Raw genomic sequence first — 21,284 nt, 5'->3', positions numbered from 1 at the left:
TCTACCCCCTTGTAGCCTGCCCTGTCCTATATCCCCATCAAGAGATTTGGGAGGGGGGGGTAGGTGGTGCAGTGGATAGAGAACTGACCCTGGAATCAGGAGTACCTGAGCTCAAATCCGGCCTCAGACACTTAATAATTACCCAGCTGTGTGATCTTGGGCAATTCACTTAACCCATTGCCTTGCAAAAAAAAAAAAAAAAAAAAGAGATTTAGGGAGTATACCCAGTTCTGCCCCCATCTCAAGGATCCTCACCTTTTGCTATGTACGCCTTTTCCTAGCATCTGCCCCCTGCATCAAGATGACAGAGTAAGACAAAAAGGAATTCCCCTTGAAAACCACATAACCTCTTCCTCCAGCTGCTGACCAAAGACCGTGTCTTAGAGGCAAAGGGAGCACCTGGACTCAGTGGGGCTTTGCAAGAACACACAACCCTTTTATCTGTTCTTCGGAATGTCAGCTCAACCATCAAATCTGATTATTAGCCCTGCTTGGGAGTGCCTGCTCCAGAGATTATATTAGCCTTTTGACCTCTTTACTGTCCTCTTCCTCTCTGAACCTCCCTGCGAAGATTGATCCCTCCTCTGATCCTCCACACCTCCAAGTCATCCCTCCCTCCCTCAGACTCAGACCTTCAGTTGTCTTCCCTGATTTACTGGAACATGGAATCAATCCCCCAATCTCAATCCCTCTGATCCTTCTAGACCAATGGGGACCTCCATTTATCCCAGGAATCTGTGTTCTCTAACCTCTTATTCCTCTCTTCATCCCTAAGAATCCTCATCATTTTGGAGATTGCTTAGCTGTGCAATCTTGGGCAAGTCACTTCACCCCATTGCCTTGCAAAACCAAAAAGAGGTTCTCAGACCTTCAGCTGCCTTCCCTCCATCCCTTGGATCCCTGACCTCCAACCACCATCCCTCCCTTCCTTGGACACCAGCCCCCTCAATCTGTAGGTGTTAGTATCCATTTATCTCTAATATTCTGACCCCAAAGTCTGAGTCAAAGATAAGATCCAGCTTTGGAGGAAGTAACAGTGGCCTAGTGTTGGTCAGTGGCAATTCCTACTTATGCAAAAATAAAAATCCTTATGTTCTGCATGCATCCAAGTCTTTTATTTCATAAGAAAGTCCAGAGTTGGGGGTGGCTAGGTGGCGTAGTAGATAATGCACCGGCCCTGGAGTCAGGAGTACCTAGGTTCAAATCTGGTCTCAGACACTTAATAATGACCTAGCTGTGTGGCCTTGGGCAAGCCACTTAACCCCGTTTGCCTTACAAAAAAAACCTAAAAAAAAAAAAAAGAAAAGAAAAAAGAAAGTCCAGAGTTTATCTGAATTCTTCCCCCTACTCTGATGAAGACCATGGGGTCATCCAATCCCCTCCCTTATTCCCACCCCCAACTACCTTGAATCTTACTGAAAGTCCTCAACGGATCCAGTTGGGAGGACAGAAAGGCAGAGTGAGGATGAGAAAGGGGCAAAACAAGGAGAGACAGAGAGGTATATGAAAAGAGACAGAATAAAGCTTAGAGAGGGGAAGCCTTAGAAAGACAAAGGGAGAGAGACAGGGAGAGACACCATGAGACTGTGAGGTTAAGGGAAAGATAAAGACAGGGAGGTAGATGGGAATGAATGAAAGAGCCAGAGAGAGACAGGGAAATAAACAAGGCTAGAAACAGTAAGACTTGGAAAGAGACAGACAGAAAGGAAAGTCAGAAATACAGACACATGGGAATTAGAGAGAGGGACAATTGGAGACATCATTGAAAAAGATTAGGAGAGGCAGCTAGTGCACAGTGGATGGAGCACCAGCCCTGGAGTCAGGAATACCTGAGTTCAAATCCAGCCTCAGACATTTAATAATTCCCTAGTCATGTGGCCTTGGGCAAATCACTTAACACCATTGCCCTGCAATAAATAAATAAATAAATAAATGAATGAATGAATAAATAAATAAATAGCATAACATAAAAATAAATAAAAAGATTAGGAGAGCATACAGAGAAGGGAGAAGAGAAGGAAGAAAGAAGAGGGGGAGAGAGAGAGAGAGAAAAGAACAAAGAAGAGGGGAAAAAGGAGAAGAGAGCAGGGATAGCCCACTTTTCAGTCCCTAGTGAGATGGAGCAATCTCCATCACATGGCAGCAGAGGAAGGGCTCATCTAAGAAGCGTGAACTAGGTGAAGTCAGAAAGTCAGTCTGGAAAGACCCTTGAAGACAATCAAGACCATCCTTTCATTTTTCCAGGCAGGGAAAATGAAAGCCAGAGAATGGCAGAACCTGAGCCAAGGTCACACAGAAAAATGAGAAGGCAGAGCCTCCTTAGAATCCAAGGTTCCTGAATCCCCAACAAAGCTAGGCAAACCCAAGCTTACACAATGCCATGCCCTGCCCCCTTACCCCCCCAATCCTGTCCTTGGTCTTATTCCCCCAGTCTTCAGTATCACATTATAAGCCCGCAAGTGAAAATACTTTTTTTCATGGCATCATATGTATAATGAGTATCAGATTTCTTGCCTTCTGGATGACTGGGGGGGGGGCGGAGAAAAGAAAGAGAGGGAGAAAAATTTGATACTGAAAATTAAAATTAAAAAATTAAATTTTGAGAAAAGGGGGAAAATATTCTAAACTGCCAATAGCCCTGGGCAGCCTCCTCCTCTCTCCTCCTTTCCTCCTCTCCAAAAGGAAATCAGGAAAGAGGGGACCTCCCCAAAGTCCCTGACGTTATGTAAGCAACTAAAGCAAGCAAGTCTAAGGTTAGATCAGGGATAGAGGGGGAGGGGTACATCAGAAATCAGGGAAAGCTCAAGGACTGAGGAGCTAGCAACTGCGGACTGAGTCCAACTGGCTAAGGGCCCGGGCCCTCAGGGCAAGCTACAAGGATTCAACTCAATTCAAGGTCGGATTAAGGGTCAGCATCTAGATGGATAAAGGTGGACTGCGAGGGGAGGAGGGCCTGAAGAAGGGCAGCCTCCTAGAGTCACACCCCAGTGGGGCTGGGACCCACATAAAACACTAGCCAGCTTAGTCCTTACACATCTCAGGACATTCTTTCCCCAGTTCAGACTCCCCTCAGCCCAGAAGGTACCTGGGATAAGGGACAAGGTGGGGCAGGGCAGTGGGAACAGTATCACTTAATCTCTTGTCTTCCTACTTTTATGACTCTGCTCTGCAGATCTATTTTTTCCTTCTTATACTCTTGCTCCCTAGGAATCTTGGGTCTTTTTTCTCTGGACCCGACAACAATTCAGGACCCATCAAACTTACTGGAGATTGAGTCTCTTTGCCCTTGATTCTTCACTTTTCCTCTTCGAGTTTCCCTCTAATCTGTCTCATGGACTCTGTCCCTGTCTCTCTCTCTCTCTCTGTCTCTTCTCCATCTTCTCAATTTATTGTTTTCTTCCTTTTTTCCCTCCTCCTCCATCTCACTCTTCCCTCTTTCCATCTCTGTCTCTCTCTGTTTGGTTTCTCCTTCATCCTTTGCCTGTTATTTCCCTACTTTTGCTTCCCCCTGTGTTCCTGATTGTCTTTGACCCTGTCTTTCTGATCCTTTCTCTTTCTCCTGTCTTCAATCTGTCTCTGTCTCTGCCCCTACTTTTTCCTGTGTTTCTCACAGCCCGTGTCTCTTTCACATACCTGTCTTTCTCCCGGTGCTTCCTGTGTTTTCTCCCAACATTTTTCTCTTTTTGCTTCTATTCCCAAATTGCTCTGCTATCTGTCCATCTGTTTCCCTCTCTTTTTCTCCCTGTTGATCGTCTCTGAATCTCTTTTCCCCTCTTCCTTCCTGCCTCCCCTATTCACTATCTCCCTGGGGGAGGGTTTCTCAGTTTCTCTCACTATGTCTCTGTCTCTGTCTCTCAAGATCTTGCTGCCCACTCTCTGTCTGCCTCTGTCTTCATGGGTTCCCAAGCTCTGTCTAAGACTGTCCTTAGAGACTTGGGTAACCCCTGGGAAGGGAAGGAGGATATCTGTGAATGAGATGATCTGGCCAGTGACTCTGGAGTCTCTACCCCTGCCCTCCAATATGAACAGGAGCCTCCAACATGGACTGGACCGGGACAGTGCTGCTACTGCTGCTGATAAGCATCACCTGCCTGCTGTTGGCCAAGGGAGCCTACAAAACCAAAGGCCGCCTGCCTCCAGGACCCAGACCCCTGCCCCTGCTGGGTAACTTACTGCAGCTCCGATCTAGAGACATGTTGGCCTCACTCACCAAGGTCAGGGCCAAGGTTGGGTGATGGGGGAGTTTGGGGGACAAGACAGAGATAGAGGATGGAAGGGAGGGAGGGAGGGAGGGAGGGAAGGAGGGAGGGAGGGAGGACAACAAAGAGCCCAGTCTCGTTGATGTTCTGTTTCTATTTCGCCCAGTTGAGCCAGGAGTATGGTTCTGTATTCACTGTGCACCTGGGTACCCGGCCTGTGGTTGTCCTAAGTGGGTATGAGACAGTCAAGGAGGCTCTGGTGGACAAAGCAGAAGAATTTGCAGGCCGAGGGGAGTACCCAGTTTTTCATGACTTCACAAAGGGCAATGGTGAGACCCCTCTCCTGCCTCCCTTCCACTTTTTCCGACCCCTCACCCAACCCTAATCTTAGCTCCAGTTCCAGCTCCCCACTTTCCTTGGGATCCTCAGGACAGGGGAACCATCTGAGCCAAGCCTCATCCCCTTCTCAGGGATTGCCTTCTCCAATGGGGAAAAGTGGAAGGTTTTGAGGCGATTTTCCATCCAGATCCTTCGCAATTTTGGAATGGGAAAAAAAAGCATTGAGGAGCGTATCCTGGAAGAGGAAACCTTTCTTTTGGAGGAATTAAAAAAAACTGAAGGTAGGTGACCAACACACACACACACACACACACACACACACACACACCTTACACACACAGTCACACATCTCACATACAGTCACACACACAGTCACACACCTCACATACACACACAAACATCACACATCTTATACATGCAGTCACATACACATCACACATCTTATAGTCACACACATCTTATACAGTCATACACACACACACACACACACACACACATGCATGTGCAGAGAATAGGATGCACTGGCACTCACCAAGCCCCTTCCTCATCCTCTAGGACAATCTGAGTTTTAAAGCACCATCTCCTAATGAGAACATTCTGAGGTTCCACAGGCTTCTGCTCTTTGCCAATTTGTGATGTCACTTCACTGGTTATATTATAGAAGGCTCTATTATAGGTTATATTATAGAAATATAGAAGGTTATATTATAGAAATACTGTGCAGTGGGTTTTCAGAGCCTTTGTTGTGTTTCACTGGCTGTGAGGTTCCTTCCTAGAGGAAGTAGGGTATGGTCATTGTTATTGTCAGAGGGGAACAATCAATTGACAAGCCTTTATGAAGAACCTACTATGTGCCAGCCACTCTCCTGGGTGCTGGAGATAAAAATGGCAAAACAGAAACCCTATTCTCAAGAAACTTGTCACCTGGGAGGGTTTCATGTTACTTAATAGCCTGTGTCCTGTGGTTTAGGGCTCCACCGCATCACCTAGTTGCCCCTCTACCTGGCTTCTTATAACTTCTTCAGACCACAGAGGGTACGGTTCAAAGTATCTACATGCATTTTAGAGAAAGATGATAAAAGTACAATCTAAATGAAATCAATTGACTTGTAAATATTTTTAATTTCTTTGGCAAGGCAATGGGGTTAAGTGATTTGCCCAAGGTGCCACAGTTGAGTAATTATTGAGTGTGTGAGGTCAAATTTGAACTCAGGTCCTCCTGGCTCCAGGGCTGGTGCTCTATCCACTGTACCACCTAGCTGCCCCGCTTCTTGTAAATCTTATAGGTACTTCTGTCTCTTTTATATTATGCTCGTGGCTGGTTTACATAATGAATTGTCCTGTTAGCTATTGTAAAATTTTCATGTTCTCATGTACTTGAGAGATATCTGATGTGTTTTGGGACAGGATTTATTATCATATGACACATTGCAGCATTGCAGTTAAGCGTATGCTGTCAGGGGAGCTAGGTGGTGCAATAGATAGAGCACCAGCCCTGGAGCCAGGAGGACCTGAGTTCAAATTTGGTCTCAGACACTTAATAGTTACCTAGCTGTGCAACCTTGGGCAAGCCACTTAACCCCATTTACCTTACAAAAAAAAACTTAAAACAAAAAAGAGTATGCCGTTGTATGTGTCTGGCTGCACTATGTCATGTTGTACGTCTTCATCTAGGGTAGTATTAGATTGCATCAACTAGGTAGATGAAATTAGGGTAGATCAACTAGTGGTCTGTTGTCCTCAGATAAATTATTCTATCTGAGTTGCATTTATTTTTTGGTTTTTGCAAGATAATGGGGTTAAGTGACTTGCCCAAGGTCATACAGCTAGGAAACTATTAAGTGTCTGAGGTCACATTTGAACTCAGGTCCTCCTGAATCCAGGGCTGGTGCACTATTCATTGCACCATCTAGCTGCCCCCTGAGTTGCTACATCTTGCCAGAGAGTGGGGAGGAATGCTCAAAAATCACCCAAAGGACTAGGCAGAGATCTAAGAACCCCAGGCCCCTTTCACTTTTTTATTACTTTATTACAATTTGCCCAGTTACCACCACCCAGTCTCTCCACACTCTTCCATTCACTCTCTGACTTTGTCTCCCCTAACACTGCTCCCCAAAGATGTCTTGTCCCTTTGCTCTACCTTGTTTTTTTTTGTTTTATTTTGTTTTGAAAGTCTATGGGGTTAAGTGACTTGTCCAAGGCCGCACAGCTAGGTAATTAAGCATCTGAGGCCAGATTTGAACTCAGGTCCTCCTGTCTCCAGGGCCAGTGCTCTTTCCACTGCATCACCTAGTTGCCCCTCTACCTGGCTTCTTATAACTTCTTCAGACCACAGAGGGTACGGTTCAAAGTATCTACATGAATTTTAGAGAAAGATGATAAAAGTACAAATTTATCGAAGGGAACTTAGAACTTGAAATGCTAGAGCTGGGAGAGTCCATGGAACAGAGACTCATAGAGAAGAAAGGACCCTTTGATCTAAAAGCCTACCACCCTGTTGGGCAAGATTTGAGCAACATTCTAGATGAGAGGCACCTTAGATGATGGCATGTTAAAGCTGGGAGGATGTTAGGACAGAATATCACCTAGTTTACACTGTAACAGTTGTTCCCCACCAGCAGCCCTGTTGACCTTTAGGAATCTCTGGTCCGCAGGTGCTCCCTTTGACCCCACTTACGTGCTGAGTCGCTCAGTGTCCAACATCATCTGCTCGGTCATCTTCGGCAGCCGCTTTGACTATGAGGATGAGCGTCTGCTCAAGATTATTCATCTCATCAATGAAAACTTTAAGATCATGAGCAGCCCCTGGGGGGAGGTGTGTCTGGGCAGACATAACTTGGGTGGGGGGAAGAGAAAATGGAACCTGCTGAGGCCACTGAAGGCTCCTAGGGGACCCAGAGGGTAGAGGGATAGGGAGATGGGGAGACTCTCTCTAAACTGGAGTCTTCCCCTCTCTTCTCAACTTAGATGTACAACATCTTTCCTGGTCTTCTACAATGGATCCCGGGTCCTCATCACCGCCTTTTTCAGAATTTTGGGAGTATGAAGTCCCTCATTGATCAAAGCATCCATGAGCACCAGGCCAGGCTGGACCCTAACTGCCCCTCGGATTTTATTGACTGCTTCCTTATCAAGATGGCTGAGGTAGGGTCTTCCCCAGATCAGACTCTCCAGGGTTCCCAGAGGAATTTGCAGGATCCTCCCCTGCGGAATCTATGATCCTGGTCTCTAAGAGAATCAGGGGCTTCAATTGTCTATGATTCAGCTAAGAGTCTCAAATTTCTTCATTTTAATAACCTCATTTTGATTCAGAGCAGAGTTGTAAGGAGGTATGTTTCCCCTATGGCACATGCCACCCCTAAGGGCAATAGCATGGCATTTTTGGAGGCGTGGATACGAATGGGTTTACAGAGGAATTCATACTAGTAAGCTACCCAGAGGCTTGTTTAATTTTTCAAGTTTAGTTTTTCTTGCTTAGCATTCAATGCTGTTGTTCCCAAGCTGGTGAAAGGTTGCAAGTGCAGACACCCTCCAAATTTGGCATCCCTAAAAAAAGCTCCAGTCACCACACCCTAGTTACAGTCTCTGAATCTGTATTTCTGTGTTTCTCTGCTGCTAAGAGTCAAAGATTTGAAAAGTCTAACACTCTCTAATTCTAAGATTCTGAAAGTTCAAAGTTCTATGGGTCTAAGGATGTCAAATTGTTAATTCTACTGTTGGGTAGCTAGATAATTCAATGGATAAGAGTTTTGGGTCTGGAGTTAGGAAAATCTGAGTTCAAATCTGGCCTCAGACACTTCCTAGTGTGTAACCCTGGACAAGTTATTTCACTCTACTGCAGTTTCCTTATCTGTAAAATGATCTGGATCCGGAAATGGCAAACCACTCTCATATCTCTGCCAGGAAAACTCCAAAATGAGATCATGTTGAGTTGGACATGACTGAACCAGACTGCCATCTTGTTATTCTATAAACCTCTAAGTTCCTCAGAGATTTTCTCCCATTATCTCTTCCACCTATCCCTTCCTTCCATTAAGCACTTTCCACTCCAAAATGTAAAACCTTTATTCACTCATCTGTAAAATGAGAGATGGGATCCAATTTTTAAGATTCCTTGCAGCTCTGCCGTCTATCAGAAGATCATTGGATTTATGATTCAGAAATAAGTAAGGATGTCTTAGTTGTAGGAAAAAGAGGATATGGAACCAATAAAGGAGGAGAATCAGGCAGGAAGTTCACCATGATGAAGGGGGGGAGTGGAAATTGACTGGTCCTAAGGTAGAAGATCCCAGAGATCCCTTCCCCACTCCCTACCAACTGATATTGATATGAAACATAGAAATCATTTATTTAGATCATAGGATCATCAATTAGATCATTAAATCATAACATTGAAAGAGACTTCTGAGTTTCAACTAGCCCGACCATCTCATTTTTTATATAATGAAATTGAGACCCAGGGGAAGGGAAGGAGCTTGTCATGAGGACAGTAAATTATTAGAATTCAAACCCAAGTCCTCTGACTCAACTCAATTAAACAAGCATTTGTTAAATAGAATAGTAAAAGGCATTGAAGATGTAAAGTCAAAAAATGGACAATCCCTTCAAGGAGGAGAAAACATCAATCCCATTGATACTTTCAGTGTCATTGTCTGGGCCTATATAAAGTGAATACCAAGCTATGGGAACATTAATTAACTCAAATTAGGAAAGGTCTCCTTGGAGATGCCCTGGAGCTCAACCTTGAAAGAAAGAGCTAAGGACAAGAGTAAGGGCAGGAACATCAGACCTACAGATCATATAAGGCCCTCAAAATCATTTGGTTTGGAGATGCCAACACAACAGGCAGGACTTGAAACTCATTGAATCTAAGAGCTTTTTAAGGGTGAATTAATTATTCATTTTTTAAGTTGAGAATTTTGTATAGTCTAAGAATGTTATAGATATCCAAATATTCCTTGGCAGAAAAAAAGCTTTCCCCACCCCTGGTCTAGAAGCAGGGCTGAGAAGGGAGAGGCCTCCAGGAGAGGTAGACAGCTTCCATGAAAAGGCACTTAAAAGTTAATTCATGAACATAAATCAACCCATTTCCTTTGTTTAACCCCATACATCTAGTGGCAGCTTCCCATTCCTCTCCAATCCATCTGACTCAGATCTGCTTCATACACTGACCATGCTCCCATCTCTACCCTCCAGGCTCTCAAAGCTCCTGTCTAAAGCCCAGTTGGGCCAGGGACCCAGAGTGGTGTGTCTAAGGTGCCTGGGGGCAGCAAGTAGAACTGGTTCTCATTCTAGTTGAAAAGGTGTTGTAAAGGAGAGGTAGCTGGTAGTTTGCCAGCCATCCATCTTGGCAAAGAGGAGGAATGAGTGAGGGGAGTGGAGGGGAGGTCAAGCCTGTAATTTCTTCAACCAGGACCAGGGTCAGGGAAATGGAGAGAGACAAAAAGATAGACACCTTTACAGGGGAAAAGATGGAGTCAGAGGTGTAGAAATAGAGACAAAACCAGAGTATAGGGGTTTAGGAAGGGACTGAGTGGTCCACCAAACTGCCACATCTGTCCCAGCTGGAAGAAGGAATGGGGTTCCCTTGATCCTACTGCACAGGACTAGGGAGATGGAGAGAGACAGACAGAAACAGACAGAAAAAGTCAAGAGGTGCAGAAAGACAAAGCCAGAGAAAAAATGGTTTAGAAGGGAACTGAAAGGTGACCTTCCTTGAGCCGGTTGACTTCTCCCTCATTGGTTCCTCGCCCACCCGCCCGCCCCACAGCCATGGTCACCCATTGGAGACAGGCCGGACTCAGCTATATCTGATATTCCCAGATCTGTGCAAAAGCAGTAAGAGATGCACTGAAGACTGAATTCAAAGCAAATGCTGAAAAGGTTTCTGGCAGCAGTGTAAAAATAGTGAAAGTTAAAAAGGAATAATGTAACCTGACTAGTGCTACATTTTCAAGGTGAAGATTTTCAGTTATATGTTATGGCAGATTGGAAACTATCTCACTTCATGTTTTGCTGTTGAGAAGAAAACACCTGCCTGTGTATTCTGACATGCCAATAAACTAAGCCCTGATTCAAAAAAAAAAAGGAACTGAAGGGGTCACCCCATCAGACTCACATCTTCCCCAGCTGAAGAAAGGAATGGGGTTCCCTTGACTTGATCCTATTGCACAGGGCCAGGAAGATGGAGGAGGAAAAAAAAGATAGACATAGAGAAAAAAATAGAAGTGCAGAAACAGAGACAAAAACAGAGAAAAGGGGTTTGGGAGAGAGTCCCCCCACTAGGGATGGGACCTCAGCACATGTATCTAATCTACCTCCTGGCTTGCAAGTAGCTTCCCTGATTCCTGGTAAAAAAAAAAAAAGGAATTTAGAAAGTAACTAAGTGGTTCACTCCACCAGACTCTCACATCTGCCCCAGTTGGAGGAAGGAACAGAGTTCCGTTGTCTTGATCCCATTGCACTGGACCACTGTGAGAGGAAGGAACAAACCAATGACTTTGGAAGTTGGGGAGAAGGGAGGGAATGGGATGTGAAGTCTGACCTTCCCTCTGCACCCCCCATGGAAGCATAGGCTGGGGTGAAGTTATTAGTTGTCTCCTCACTCCCACCAATCTCTTCCCCCTATCCCTGCTGGCCCCAGGTGTGAGGATAACAATTTCTGACTCCAGGTGAGGGGAGGGTGGGTGGGATGCAGGGCCCAGGTGGGAGTGTGGGGATAGTCAGTCTTACTTTGTCTCCAGGAAGCCAAGAGCCCAGGAAGTCACTTCCACATGGAGACGCTAGTGAAGACCACACACAATCTCCTTTTTGGGGGCACAGAGACTGTGGGCACCACCCTGAGACACGGCTTCTTACTTCTCATGAAGTACCCACACATTCAGAGTGAGCCTCCAACCTCCTGCCCCAACCCCTCCCTGACCCCTCTGGGGCATTCCCTTGCCCTCCTGCCCATGGATTTTGCCCCTACACTCCCATGCCCCTAATCAGCCCAGGCATGGGCCTCTGGTCCTAGTCCAGGAGAAGAAGGAAACCTGGCCTTGGGGAAGAGAGGAGCTCTGGTGGGAGAGAGGTAAGTTCCTTGGCTCACTTGGGGTGTGGACGTGCCTCCCACAGCCCGAGTCCAGGAAGAAATCGACCGTGTAGTGGGGCGAGGCCGACGACCAACCCTGGAGGACCGCTCAGCCATGCCCTACACTGATGCCGTCATCCACGAGGTGCAGCGTTTTGCTGACGTCATCCCCATGAACTTGCCACACCGACTTACCCGTGACACGGCCTTCCGAGGCTTCCAGCTGCCCAAGGTAGGGATCCCACCCTGAGATCCCAGTCCGGACCCCTGTCCTGCTTCCCTCCACCCCTCCAGAGGAGCAGCCTTCTGCAGCACCTTCCTGCTGGAGAGAGGAGCCCCAGCCCTAATCCCCTCACCTTCCCATCTTCCAGCTTTATTCTACTCCACTTTGAGGTGACAAGACTTCTTGAGTCCCCCCCTTACCCCCTCTTCCAAAACCTAGACCCTGGTCTGTCTTCCCTGAATGACAGCTTGGCCATCTCCCTCAGCCCAGGACTCAAATCCTGTCTAGGCCAAGCCCTGCCCCCCCACACACACACACACTTTCTGGAGCCTGTCAGAAAGTAAGTAATGAACATTTATTAAGCAGGTTCTTGATACCTCATCAGCACTGGGGAAACTAAGAAAAAATGAAAACCTGATTCTGACTCTCCCATCTTCCAACAATCCCTGCCCTACCTAAACCTCCCCAACTCTGGCCCTGGAGTGTTCCCCTTGCCCTTCCCCCTTGGAGAGAAACTCGAGTGTTCCACCTCCCAGTTCTTCTCCCCATCTTCTAGGGTATTGATATCATCACTCTCCTCAACACCGTTCACTACGACCCCAGTCAGTTCCAGACACCCAATGAGTTCAACCCTGGCCACTTCCTGGACTCCAAGGAAGACTTCAAGAAGAGCCCAGCTTTCATGCCCTTCTCTGCTGGTGGGTGTCTCAACCAAAGGCTCTCCTTCCAACCTCCCCAAAGTCTCTGTGAGAGTTGTCATTTAGGGTCAGAGGCCCTGAGTGGAAATCACAACTTTACTAGTTACAAACTGTGTGACTTTTGGAAGTCACTTACTTTGGCTGGCCCCAGTTCCTTTATTTGAAAAAATAAGGGGGTTGGAAGTCCCTTCCCTCTCTCACTCTAGGATCATCTATGATCCCAGCTACCTGTAGCCTCTTCTTCCCTGCAGGACGCCGCCTGTGTTTAGGAGAATCCTTGGCCCGAATGGAGCTGTTCCTTTACCTGACTGGGATTCTACAAAACTTCACTCTCCAGCCCCTATGCCCACTGGAGGAAATTGATGTGACTCCCCTCAGCTCTGGCCTGGGCAACATCCCAAGACCTTTCCAGCTCCAAATGCTGCCCCGATGAGTCCAGGCTGGTTCTCAGTTCAGCTCCGCAGACCAAAAGCCATTCATTCAATTCCCATCTTTCTCATTAATCCTGCCTTGTCTCCCTCCTATACCTTTTGGTTTCTCCCTTATCTCTCAGTCAGCCCCCTCCTTCTTCTTCTTTCTTTCTCTTTTCTTTCTCTCTCCCTGTCCTCTCTCCTCTTCTCACCCTCCTATTACTCTTCCCCTTTCTCTCCTTCTTCTCCTTTCTTCTTTCTTCCTCCTCCTTTCCATTTTTTCTTTCTCTCCATTTTCTTTGTCATCATCATATCGCCCTCCTCCTCCTCTTTCTGTCTCCTCTCTCTCCTCTCTTTCTCTCAGCAAATTATTTTACTTCTCCATGGCCCCCAATCAACTCCCTAAAGACCATAGGACAAAGAGCAAGTGCTGACCTGCCCTACTAAAGAGAATTTTCTCCCAAGGGAAATGAAAACACAAGCCTTGACCAGGAAAGCTGGAAAGCATCCAAAGGGGCAGTCAGGTTAGAGAGGGCCTCAAGATCAGGCCACATGAGGAGCATCTCACCATATTAAGCCTGCAGTAGAGAAGGCTCAGGGGGAACAAGATAGCATTTACCTCGTGACAGAAGGATTAGATTAGTTCTTTTTGGCCCTGGGGGGCAGAACTCAGAGCAACCTGTAATTATGGAAAAGTCAATTTAGATTTGATGTCAAGAAAAGTTCTTCAAAGAAGGGAAGATGGATAACCATTTAGGGAATAGATTGGAGAAACTTGGAAGGGAACAGGAATTAAGTGGCAACATGCAAAAAATCTAAGTATTTTACAGTTATTGTATTATTTGGTCCTCAATCTCTGGAGTTAGTGCCTCTTATTCTCATTTCACAATCAAGAAGGTGAGGCCGACAGCAATTATGTGACTTGTTCAGGGATACACAACTAGTGTCTGGATTTGAATTTGGATCTTCTTGCCTCCAGGGCCAACATTTGATTCACTATATCACCTAGGTAGAGCTAGATACACTTTGAAGCCTTTTCAAACCACCTTCAGTTTGCCTCTCTCTCTCTCCTCTTTTCCCTTTAGCTTCCCCTTTCTCCTTCAGGGTTGCCTTCTTCCTCCACGTTCTCCCTATCTCATAGTGTCCTTCCTCATTGTCCCTTCCATTTCTTTGCTGTTTTTAGTCTCTCTCTCAGGTTTCCTTTTCTGGTCCTCAGGTTTCCTTTCCATTCTTCCATCAATCTATTTCCTCTTCTTTACACTCTTGAACTGATAACCCTCTGGGTCTCCTTCTCCATTTGTCCTCTTTGTAACCACACTCTGGTTCTCGGTATGTGCCCTGTTCCTCAGTCTCTTCACAGCCTCTCACCGCTTCAATTTCACTGTCTCTTCCCTTCTTTCAATTCCTGTCTACTTCCACTGTCCTTATCTTCCCAGTCTTCCTCCCTTAGTCTTCAGTTTTCAGTCTACTTTTTTCTTTTTCCTTCAATCTCTCTGCCTTCATCCTTCTATCTCTCCTTTTCTTTCATTTCCTTACACACACTTCTCTCCCTCAGCCTCCTCCACCCTCTTCCTGTGTCCCTACTATTTCTTATTCTCCCCATCTCTGTTCTTTTGTTTTTCAAGATTTCCCTCATCAGTCTCCCCTACTCTCATCCTTCATCTCTTCAATCTTCCCTGATCCCCTCCCTCAGTTTCCCTATCTCTGCTTTTCAGCCCTTCTCCCTTGATTCCCCCATTTATCCTTTATTTCTCCTCCCTGTACCTCTAGTTCTTTCCTATTCTGAGTGTACCTCCCCCATATCCTTGGGCATGGTTCCCTGAAACCTAGGCAGGATCCCAGAGCTTGGAACCCAATTTGCCAAGATCTGTATCAGATCCTTGCCTGCTCCAAGCCCCCATGACACTTCTATCCTTTATCTCTCATGCTCTATCCCCACCCTAAGCACTGGGCCTTGTGCTGGTCCTTTCTACTCCAGCAGCTTGCCTCCCAGCAAGACTGCCCCTTTGACTATCTGAGAATAAACAATCTATTTCTGAGCAAGTGTCCAAGATATGAGTGTGCAGGATCAGGGTGGGAACCAGGTCAGAGATGATTTGACTTGAAGCACCTGGAAGGTCCCAAACCATGGATTTGAAGCAGGGGTCTAGGAATGAGAGGCCATGAAGACCCTGTTGGGAAAGTCAGGATATCAGTATGATAACCTCCTCCCAACCTTCGAGACTCACTAACAGTGAGTGAGTCTCAAGGCTAGGAACAGAAACTTAAAGAGGACCGAGGCACAGATCTACAGAGGCAAATAAAGGAGGGTCACCAAAGCACAGTGGATAGAGAGCTTTCATTTCTGACACCGATATCTCATGAAATATGTATAATAAAATTGTTTTGAGCATAAAAAACACACTTACAAAAAAGACAGAATCAGAGACCTTCAGAGATCATTGAATTTGAGGGGATCTCATGGCTACTCTATGGACCCAACAATCTCCAAAAAAAGGAAGCCAACCCTCTCCTCAAGGCTGCCCAATTCATTTGGAGAAATAGTTCATTGTTGGGAAGCTTTTCTGGAATTTCTTCTGGTTCTATCCTTTGTTGCTGGTTCTGCATTCAGGGACAAATTCTCACATGAAGTCATCCAGGCTGCACATGCTCAGGTCCTTCAATGCATCTTCAAACAAGAGACAGAGTTAGAAATACACTCGAACACAGTCTGTGTCACAAACAGAGACAGAAACAGAGTTAGAACTAGAAATACAGGCAGATAGATGCAAAAGGGAGCAAGCCCCTTCGTTAAGTATGTCGTGTGCTCCACAGAAGGATCTATTCCTGGGTTGTCAACTTTGACTTTCATTGGCACTGTCCATGGTCCTTTACCTTCAGCACCAGAACAACCTAAAGTCTATTCTAAATCTTGCCATATCGCTAAACTTTACTAGGAGGTTGAGAGTCCTAGTCTATCCATCTCTTGAGCCTCCTTGGCTCCCTGAGCTCAGAAATTGGATGCCCTCTCCTTTGTCATTTCTAAACTTCTCCTGTGGCTACCACCAGGAGCCTACAAGGGCTAAATGAAGAGAATCTACATATTCAGAAAGACCACAAGCACAGTTCAGTTAGAGTGAGGAGGTGATTAAAAAGAAAACTATCAGTATCTAGACTAAGTGGCACCTAAGGGTTTTTTTTTTCCTTCATCCTGAACCCAGATCCAGTACTTCTAAGATGATCGAGGACCTTTAGCTCTGTTTGAGTCTTAGACAAAAATTAACCAAGATCTTTGTTGTTCAGTCATTTCAGTCATGTCTGACTCTTTGTGATCCTATTTGAGGTTTTCTTGACAGAGAAACTGAAGTGGTTTGCTATTTCCTTCTCCAACTCATTTTACAGATGAGGAAACTAAGAGGCAAACTGGGTGAAGTGACTTGTCCAGGTTCACACAGCTAGTTTCTGAGGCCATATTTGAGCTCAGGAAGATGAGCACCACTTAACTGTGTTTACCTTGTACAAGGACTATATCCCTCTCATTTGTCACCCCACCTAGTTTTATGCCAGTTTGGGGGATTATTCCCTAATATCTGGTCTGACTTGTTCATCCATTCTCAAGGCTCCCAGTTTCCCCAGCAACCAATTCCAAAGCATTCGTTGTTCTATGATCTAATGTCCAGAGAGAAGCATAAGCAATAATTCCAGTGCTATGAGGTAAATTCAGCTAAATGGAATAGAGAACCAATTGAAATCTGTTTTTGGAAATGTTAATCAGGATTGGCAAGAAAGACAGAGGACAAGGGAACATTCCAACCTTTTTGAGTTTGGTAGTAGCAGATGACTTCTTAGAAAAAGTGGGGTGGAGAGAGGTGGAAGGCACACATGGTAGTAGGGCCTGCAAGATGGAAGGCAGACCCAGGAAAAGAAAATGGATTTTCATGTTTCACATACCTCCACCAGATGTTAGGGAGCTGGGGAAAAGCCCATGAGTCCCTGTCCTGGATATGACTTGTCACTGTCTCCACATACTTTCCCACATAAGGCCCGCAGAAAAGCTACACCAGGTCCAATAAACTCTTAAAGTCTGCATCAACTTAGACATAGTTCACAAAACCCTCAAAGTAATAACTTTGTTGCTATTAGGCAAAGGACATAAAGCAAAAGCAAGAGCATAACATGAAAAATAGTCATGAAAAATTCTCTCCACAAACCTGGGGGCGTGCTCTCCCATAAATATACATAGGATCATTAGGCTAAGTGGACACAGGTATGGGGGCACAGGTAGTAGACATGCATTAGGGCAACATATATTGCTATCACTGCAGAGAACATCTATTATCTTCTGGAGTTGTCATTACTTAGATCTTTACTGAGCCTGGACATAGTCATTGTGTGCTTTCTGAGTTGTCTTCTGTTAGGTAGCAGGTCTCTGATGAGCATCCCCCAGGTGTCAAGTATCTACTGTTCCCCAAAGAGCATCTTTGAAGAGTAAATCATTTTCCTGATACTTGCTACCAGTTTCTGGGATTCATCTCTTCAGGGTGACATGCCGATCATCTCCTAAATCCAGGCATTTAGGTTCTAATAACTAGAAACCATCTTTTTGTTCTTAAGGGATCCAATTTCTCAGAGCAAGTCCAATGCTGAGACAAAAAATCCAGTTGATGAAAGCCAGACCACTGCCCTCGGGCTAAGATTGTTTTTCTTTCAGCTCTCTAAGTGTCAAAAAATTGAAAACATTCTAGGGGAGCCTCCTTTTCTCTCCTCCTCATCTCATATCAGTTAGATAATTTCTCCTTTTGCTCCCATCTCCCAAAAAAGAGGTGGTCTTTCTCCTGCCAAAACAAACTCTTGATCCCATCCCATTGTCTTCTCCAGGAGGTGGCCCCCATCTCATCCCTGATCTCTCATTAATCCTCAATTTTTCTTTATCTATTGGCTCTTTTCCTGCCTCCTGCAAATACACCCTTGTCTCCCATAGCCTTAAAAAATACTTAAATCTATCTCCATTAGCTATCCTATATCCCAACTGCCTTTTGTAACTGAACTCCTTAAGCCATCATTTATTTCAATTGTATCTGACTCTTCCTGACCCCATACTGGAGTGGTTTAGCATTTCTTTCTCCAGGTCATTTTATAATTTTTATATATTTTATACAGTTTATGAGGGAACTGAGACAAACAGAGTGGAGTGACTTGCCCAGGGTCAAACAGTTAATAAGTATCTGAGATTAGATTTTAATTCAGGAATTCCTTAAGACTATCTTCAGTGGGTGCTTCTGTTTCTTTTTCCTCTCACTTCTAAATTCTCCTCAGCTTGGCTTCCAGCCTCATCATGCATCTGAAACTTCTTTCTCCAAATTTACCAATGATCCCTTTTTTAAGTGCCTTTTTTTATTTTGATATTTTCCCCCAATTACACTTCTAAATTATCAATTTGGCTTCCAACCTCATCACGCATCTGAAACTTCTTTCTTCAAAGTTACCGATGATCTCTTTTTCCCTAGTGCCTTTTATTTTTTATTCTGATATTTTATTTTATTTAAAAACAGTTCTTAACCTTAGCTTTTTTACGGTTTTGAATTTCAAATTCTCTTCCCACCCTTTCTTCCTCTCCCCTTTATTGAGAAGGCAAGAAATTTGAAAAGGTTTTACAAGTTCAGTCATGCGAAACATATTTCCTTATTATACATTATGAAAGGTTATGAAGAAAACAGACCAAAAAACCACAAGAAAAATAAACAGAATTGAAAAAAAACTGTATGCTTTGCCATCAGTTCTTTCTGTGGAGGTGGATGGGATTTTTTCATCATGAGTCCTTGGAACTGTCTTGGATTGCTGAAAATTGGTAATCCATTGAGAGTTGATTATGATACAATATTGCTATTATTGTGCAATTGTGCATATTGTGCAAAATGTCCTACTGGTTTTTGTTTACTTTGCATCATTTCTGAAGCTTTTTCTGAAAGCATTCTGCTAATCATTTTTTATAGCCCAGTAGTATTCCATCACAATGTTGTACCACAATCTGTTCAGTCATTCCCCATTTGGTGGGTATCCCCTCAATTATCAATTTTTGCTACCATAAAAAAGAATTCCTATAAATTTTTTATACATACGGGTTTCCTTTTTATTTTTTATTCTTTAGGATACAGACCTAGTAGTGGTACTGCTGGGTCAAAGGTCAACAGTTTTATAGCCCTTTGTGATAGTATCCATTTGCACAATTACCCATTGCAGAATACAGATTTCTGGCCAGAATGGTTCACAATTCCTCCAACAATGCATTGGTGTCCCAACTTTTCTATATCCTCTCCAACATTTGTCACTTTACTTTTCTGTCATAGCAGCCACAGTAATCTCTGAATTGCCAAATGTGACCTTTGCTCATTCCTTTTAACCTCTCTGCAGCCTTTAGCACTGTGGATCACTCTCTTCTCCTTGACACTTTCTTCCCTTCAAGTTCTTTCTACTTGAATCACCCTCTCTCTCCTCCTCAAAAATCCTGGATTTTGCCTCCAGATGCTATGGCTCTGATAGAGGAGTTTTTGCTTCACTTGGGTAAGGACATTTGCCTGCATACCTCTTCCTCATTGTTTCCTTATCATGCTTCACAAAAACCATCCTCCTCCAACACTTTCCAAAAGCCCCCCAACCTCCCTGCCCCAGCCTCTGCCACAGGTCTTGTCTCTCCCCATTAGAATCAGAGGGCTTTGAAGGCAAGTACTGTCTTGCTTGCCTATAAGTTTCCCCAGTGTTTAACATAGTGCTTTGGCTCATATCAAGAACTTAATAAATGATTTATCTAAGTATCTCTTGTGACTCTGCTCTCTCTTGGTTCTCCTCCTACATATCTAACATGTCTTCTCAGTCTGTCTTTATCTAGATCGTATCAACTTGGCTATCCCCCAAGGATTTATCCTGGTGAAGCAGGGCACAGGGAAATGGCCATATTGGACTTGAAGGCCATGCAAGAAATGGCTATGTTGGACTTAAAACACTAGTGTGTAGAATGCCTCCCATGCAAAATGAGTATTGTCTTAGCCACTGCTTGGGGGATCACACCTGTGGTATCCATGTGGAAGAATACCTGGAGCCAGGTGCTAATCTACTCCCCAAGTACCACCCTTGCCAGTCCACTATGGAAATGTATTTAAGCAAGGTCTCATGGAATGGAGCTTTCTTTTTCTCTCTTTCCTTCTTTGCAGGATGGCTACATTCTCTCAAACCTAGAACCATGTGCTCCCGCCCAGTTTTATGTTGAGCTAAGCTTTTCTTCTCTCCTCTCTTGAGTTCCCTGCTTCTCTCTCTAAATTCTTTGAAAGGTCTTTGTGAAATTTTTTAGGTTTGTAAAATAAAATCAGTGCTGAATTTTTCCAACTCCAGGACATGTCATGAGTTTTTCTACTTTCAAAGAGCTCCCATCTTTACGGCAGCACCCCCTATTCCCCGTCAACCCTGGGATCTTTTCTCTTCTTCCTCTGATTATTTCATTAGTGTGATCATTAGGGTCTAGGAGTTCAGTTCTCAACTCTGTTCAGATGATTCCCAGATGAAGTTTTTCAGCCTAATCTCTCCTGAACTCCAAGTTCACATTGTTAAACTGTCTTTCAGAGGTGAATTGGACATCCTGAAGGCATCTCAAAATCAATTAGATCCAACTCATTCTCTTTCTTCGAAAACACTTCTATCTGAGAGATAGCTGATGGCACAATGGATGGAACACTTAGTCTGGAGTTCAGAAGAACCAAATTCAAACTCAGTCACAGACATTAACTATACAACTCTAAGAAGTCACTGTCTGTCTCAGTTTCCTGGAAATAATATCACCTACCTTGTAGTGTTGCAAGGATCATTATTTAGGTTTTTTAAGTGTTTGGCACATAGTAGGCACAATAAAAATGTTCCATCCCTTTCTTTTTCTTTTGTTTCTCTCTTCCAAAATACCCTATTTCTATCAAAAGTACCATCAACTTCCTACTCACTCAGATTCACAGCCTCATGTTCATTCACATTTACCCCACAGAGCAAATCTGTTGACATATTTATTGCTTCAACCTTCACAACATTTCTTATCCATCTCCCTTTCTCTCCACTCACATAACCACCACCCTACTTTAAACTGTGGTTACCTTGCACCTGGACTATTGTGACAGCCTGCTGGCAGGTCTGCCTGCCATAAGCCTGGCTTCTCCCTCATTCATCCTCTACTCTCCTCCAAAAAGTTATTTTCCTAAAGCAGAGGTCTGACCAAATCACTCTCCTACTCAATCAACTCCAGGGGCTCCCTATCACCTCCAGTGATGCAGCAAACACTGGTCTCCTTGCTGTTCTTGGCAAAGAATACTCCATTTCTCAGGTTAG

At 44.6% G+C, this 21,284-nt stretch overlaps 1 protein-coding gene and 1 pseudogene across 1 annotated transcript; both read left to right on the top strand.

Moving 5' to 3' along the window:
• The first annotated feature begins 2,963 nt into the window (after positions 1-2,963).
• Positions 2,964-15,325, top strand: LOC141509501 (cytochrome P450 2F3-like). The gene is made up of 10 exons (XM_074219105.1): positions 2,964-3,081; positions 4,030-4,214; positions 4,366-4,528; positions 4,670-4,819; positions 7,193-7,353; positions 7,506-7,682; positions 11,282-11,423; positions 11,655-11,842; positions 12,390-12,531; positions 12,783-15,325. Exons 2-10 carry the CDS (start codon positions 4,041-4,043, stop codon positions 12,962-12,964), a joined length of 1,479 nt encoding a protein of 492 aa, XP_074075206.1. The 5' UTR covers positions 2,964-3,081; positions 4,030-4,040; the 3' UTR covers positions 12,965-15,325.
• LOC141509506 (ATP synthase F(1) complex subunit epsilon, mitochondrial-like) lies at positions 10,311-11,198 on the top strand (annotated as a pseudogene).
• Positions 15,326-21,284: the final 5,959 nt, after the last annotated feature.

This window comes from Macrotis lagotis, chromosome 1 (assembly GCF_037893015.1).
Source record: "Macrotis lagotis isolate mMagLag1 chromosome 1, bilby.v1.9.chrom.fasta, whole genome shotgun sequence".
Taxonomy (NCBI): Eukaryota; Metazoa; Chordata; class Mammalia; order Peramelemorphia; family Peramelidae; genus Macrotis; species Macrotis lagotis.
Note: the sequence above shows the minus strand (reverse complement) of the source record. Positions and strands in the feature narration are given on the sequence as shown.

Excerpts from the sequence above, each read along its gene's own strand:
- LOC141509501 (XM_074219105.1), top strand. The coding sequence starts at position 4,041 with ATGGACTGGACCGGGACAGTGCTGCTACTGCTGCTGATAAGCATCACC. Across the intron at positions 4,215-4,365 it reads TGTTGGCCTCACTCACCAAG|TTGAGCCAGGAGTATGGTTC; the intron begins GTCAGGGCCAAG and ends TATTTCGCCCAG. Across the intron at positions 11,424-11,654 it reads GAAGTACCCACACATTCAGA|CCCGAGTCCAGGAAGAAATC; the intron begins GTGAGCCTCCAA and ends TGCCTCCCACAG.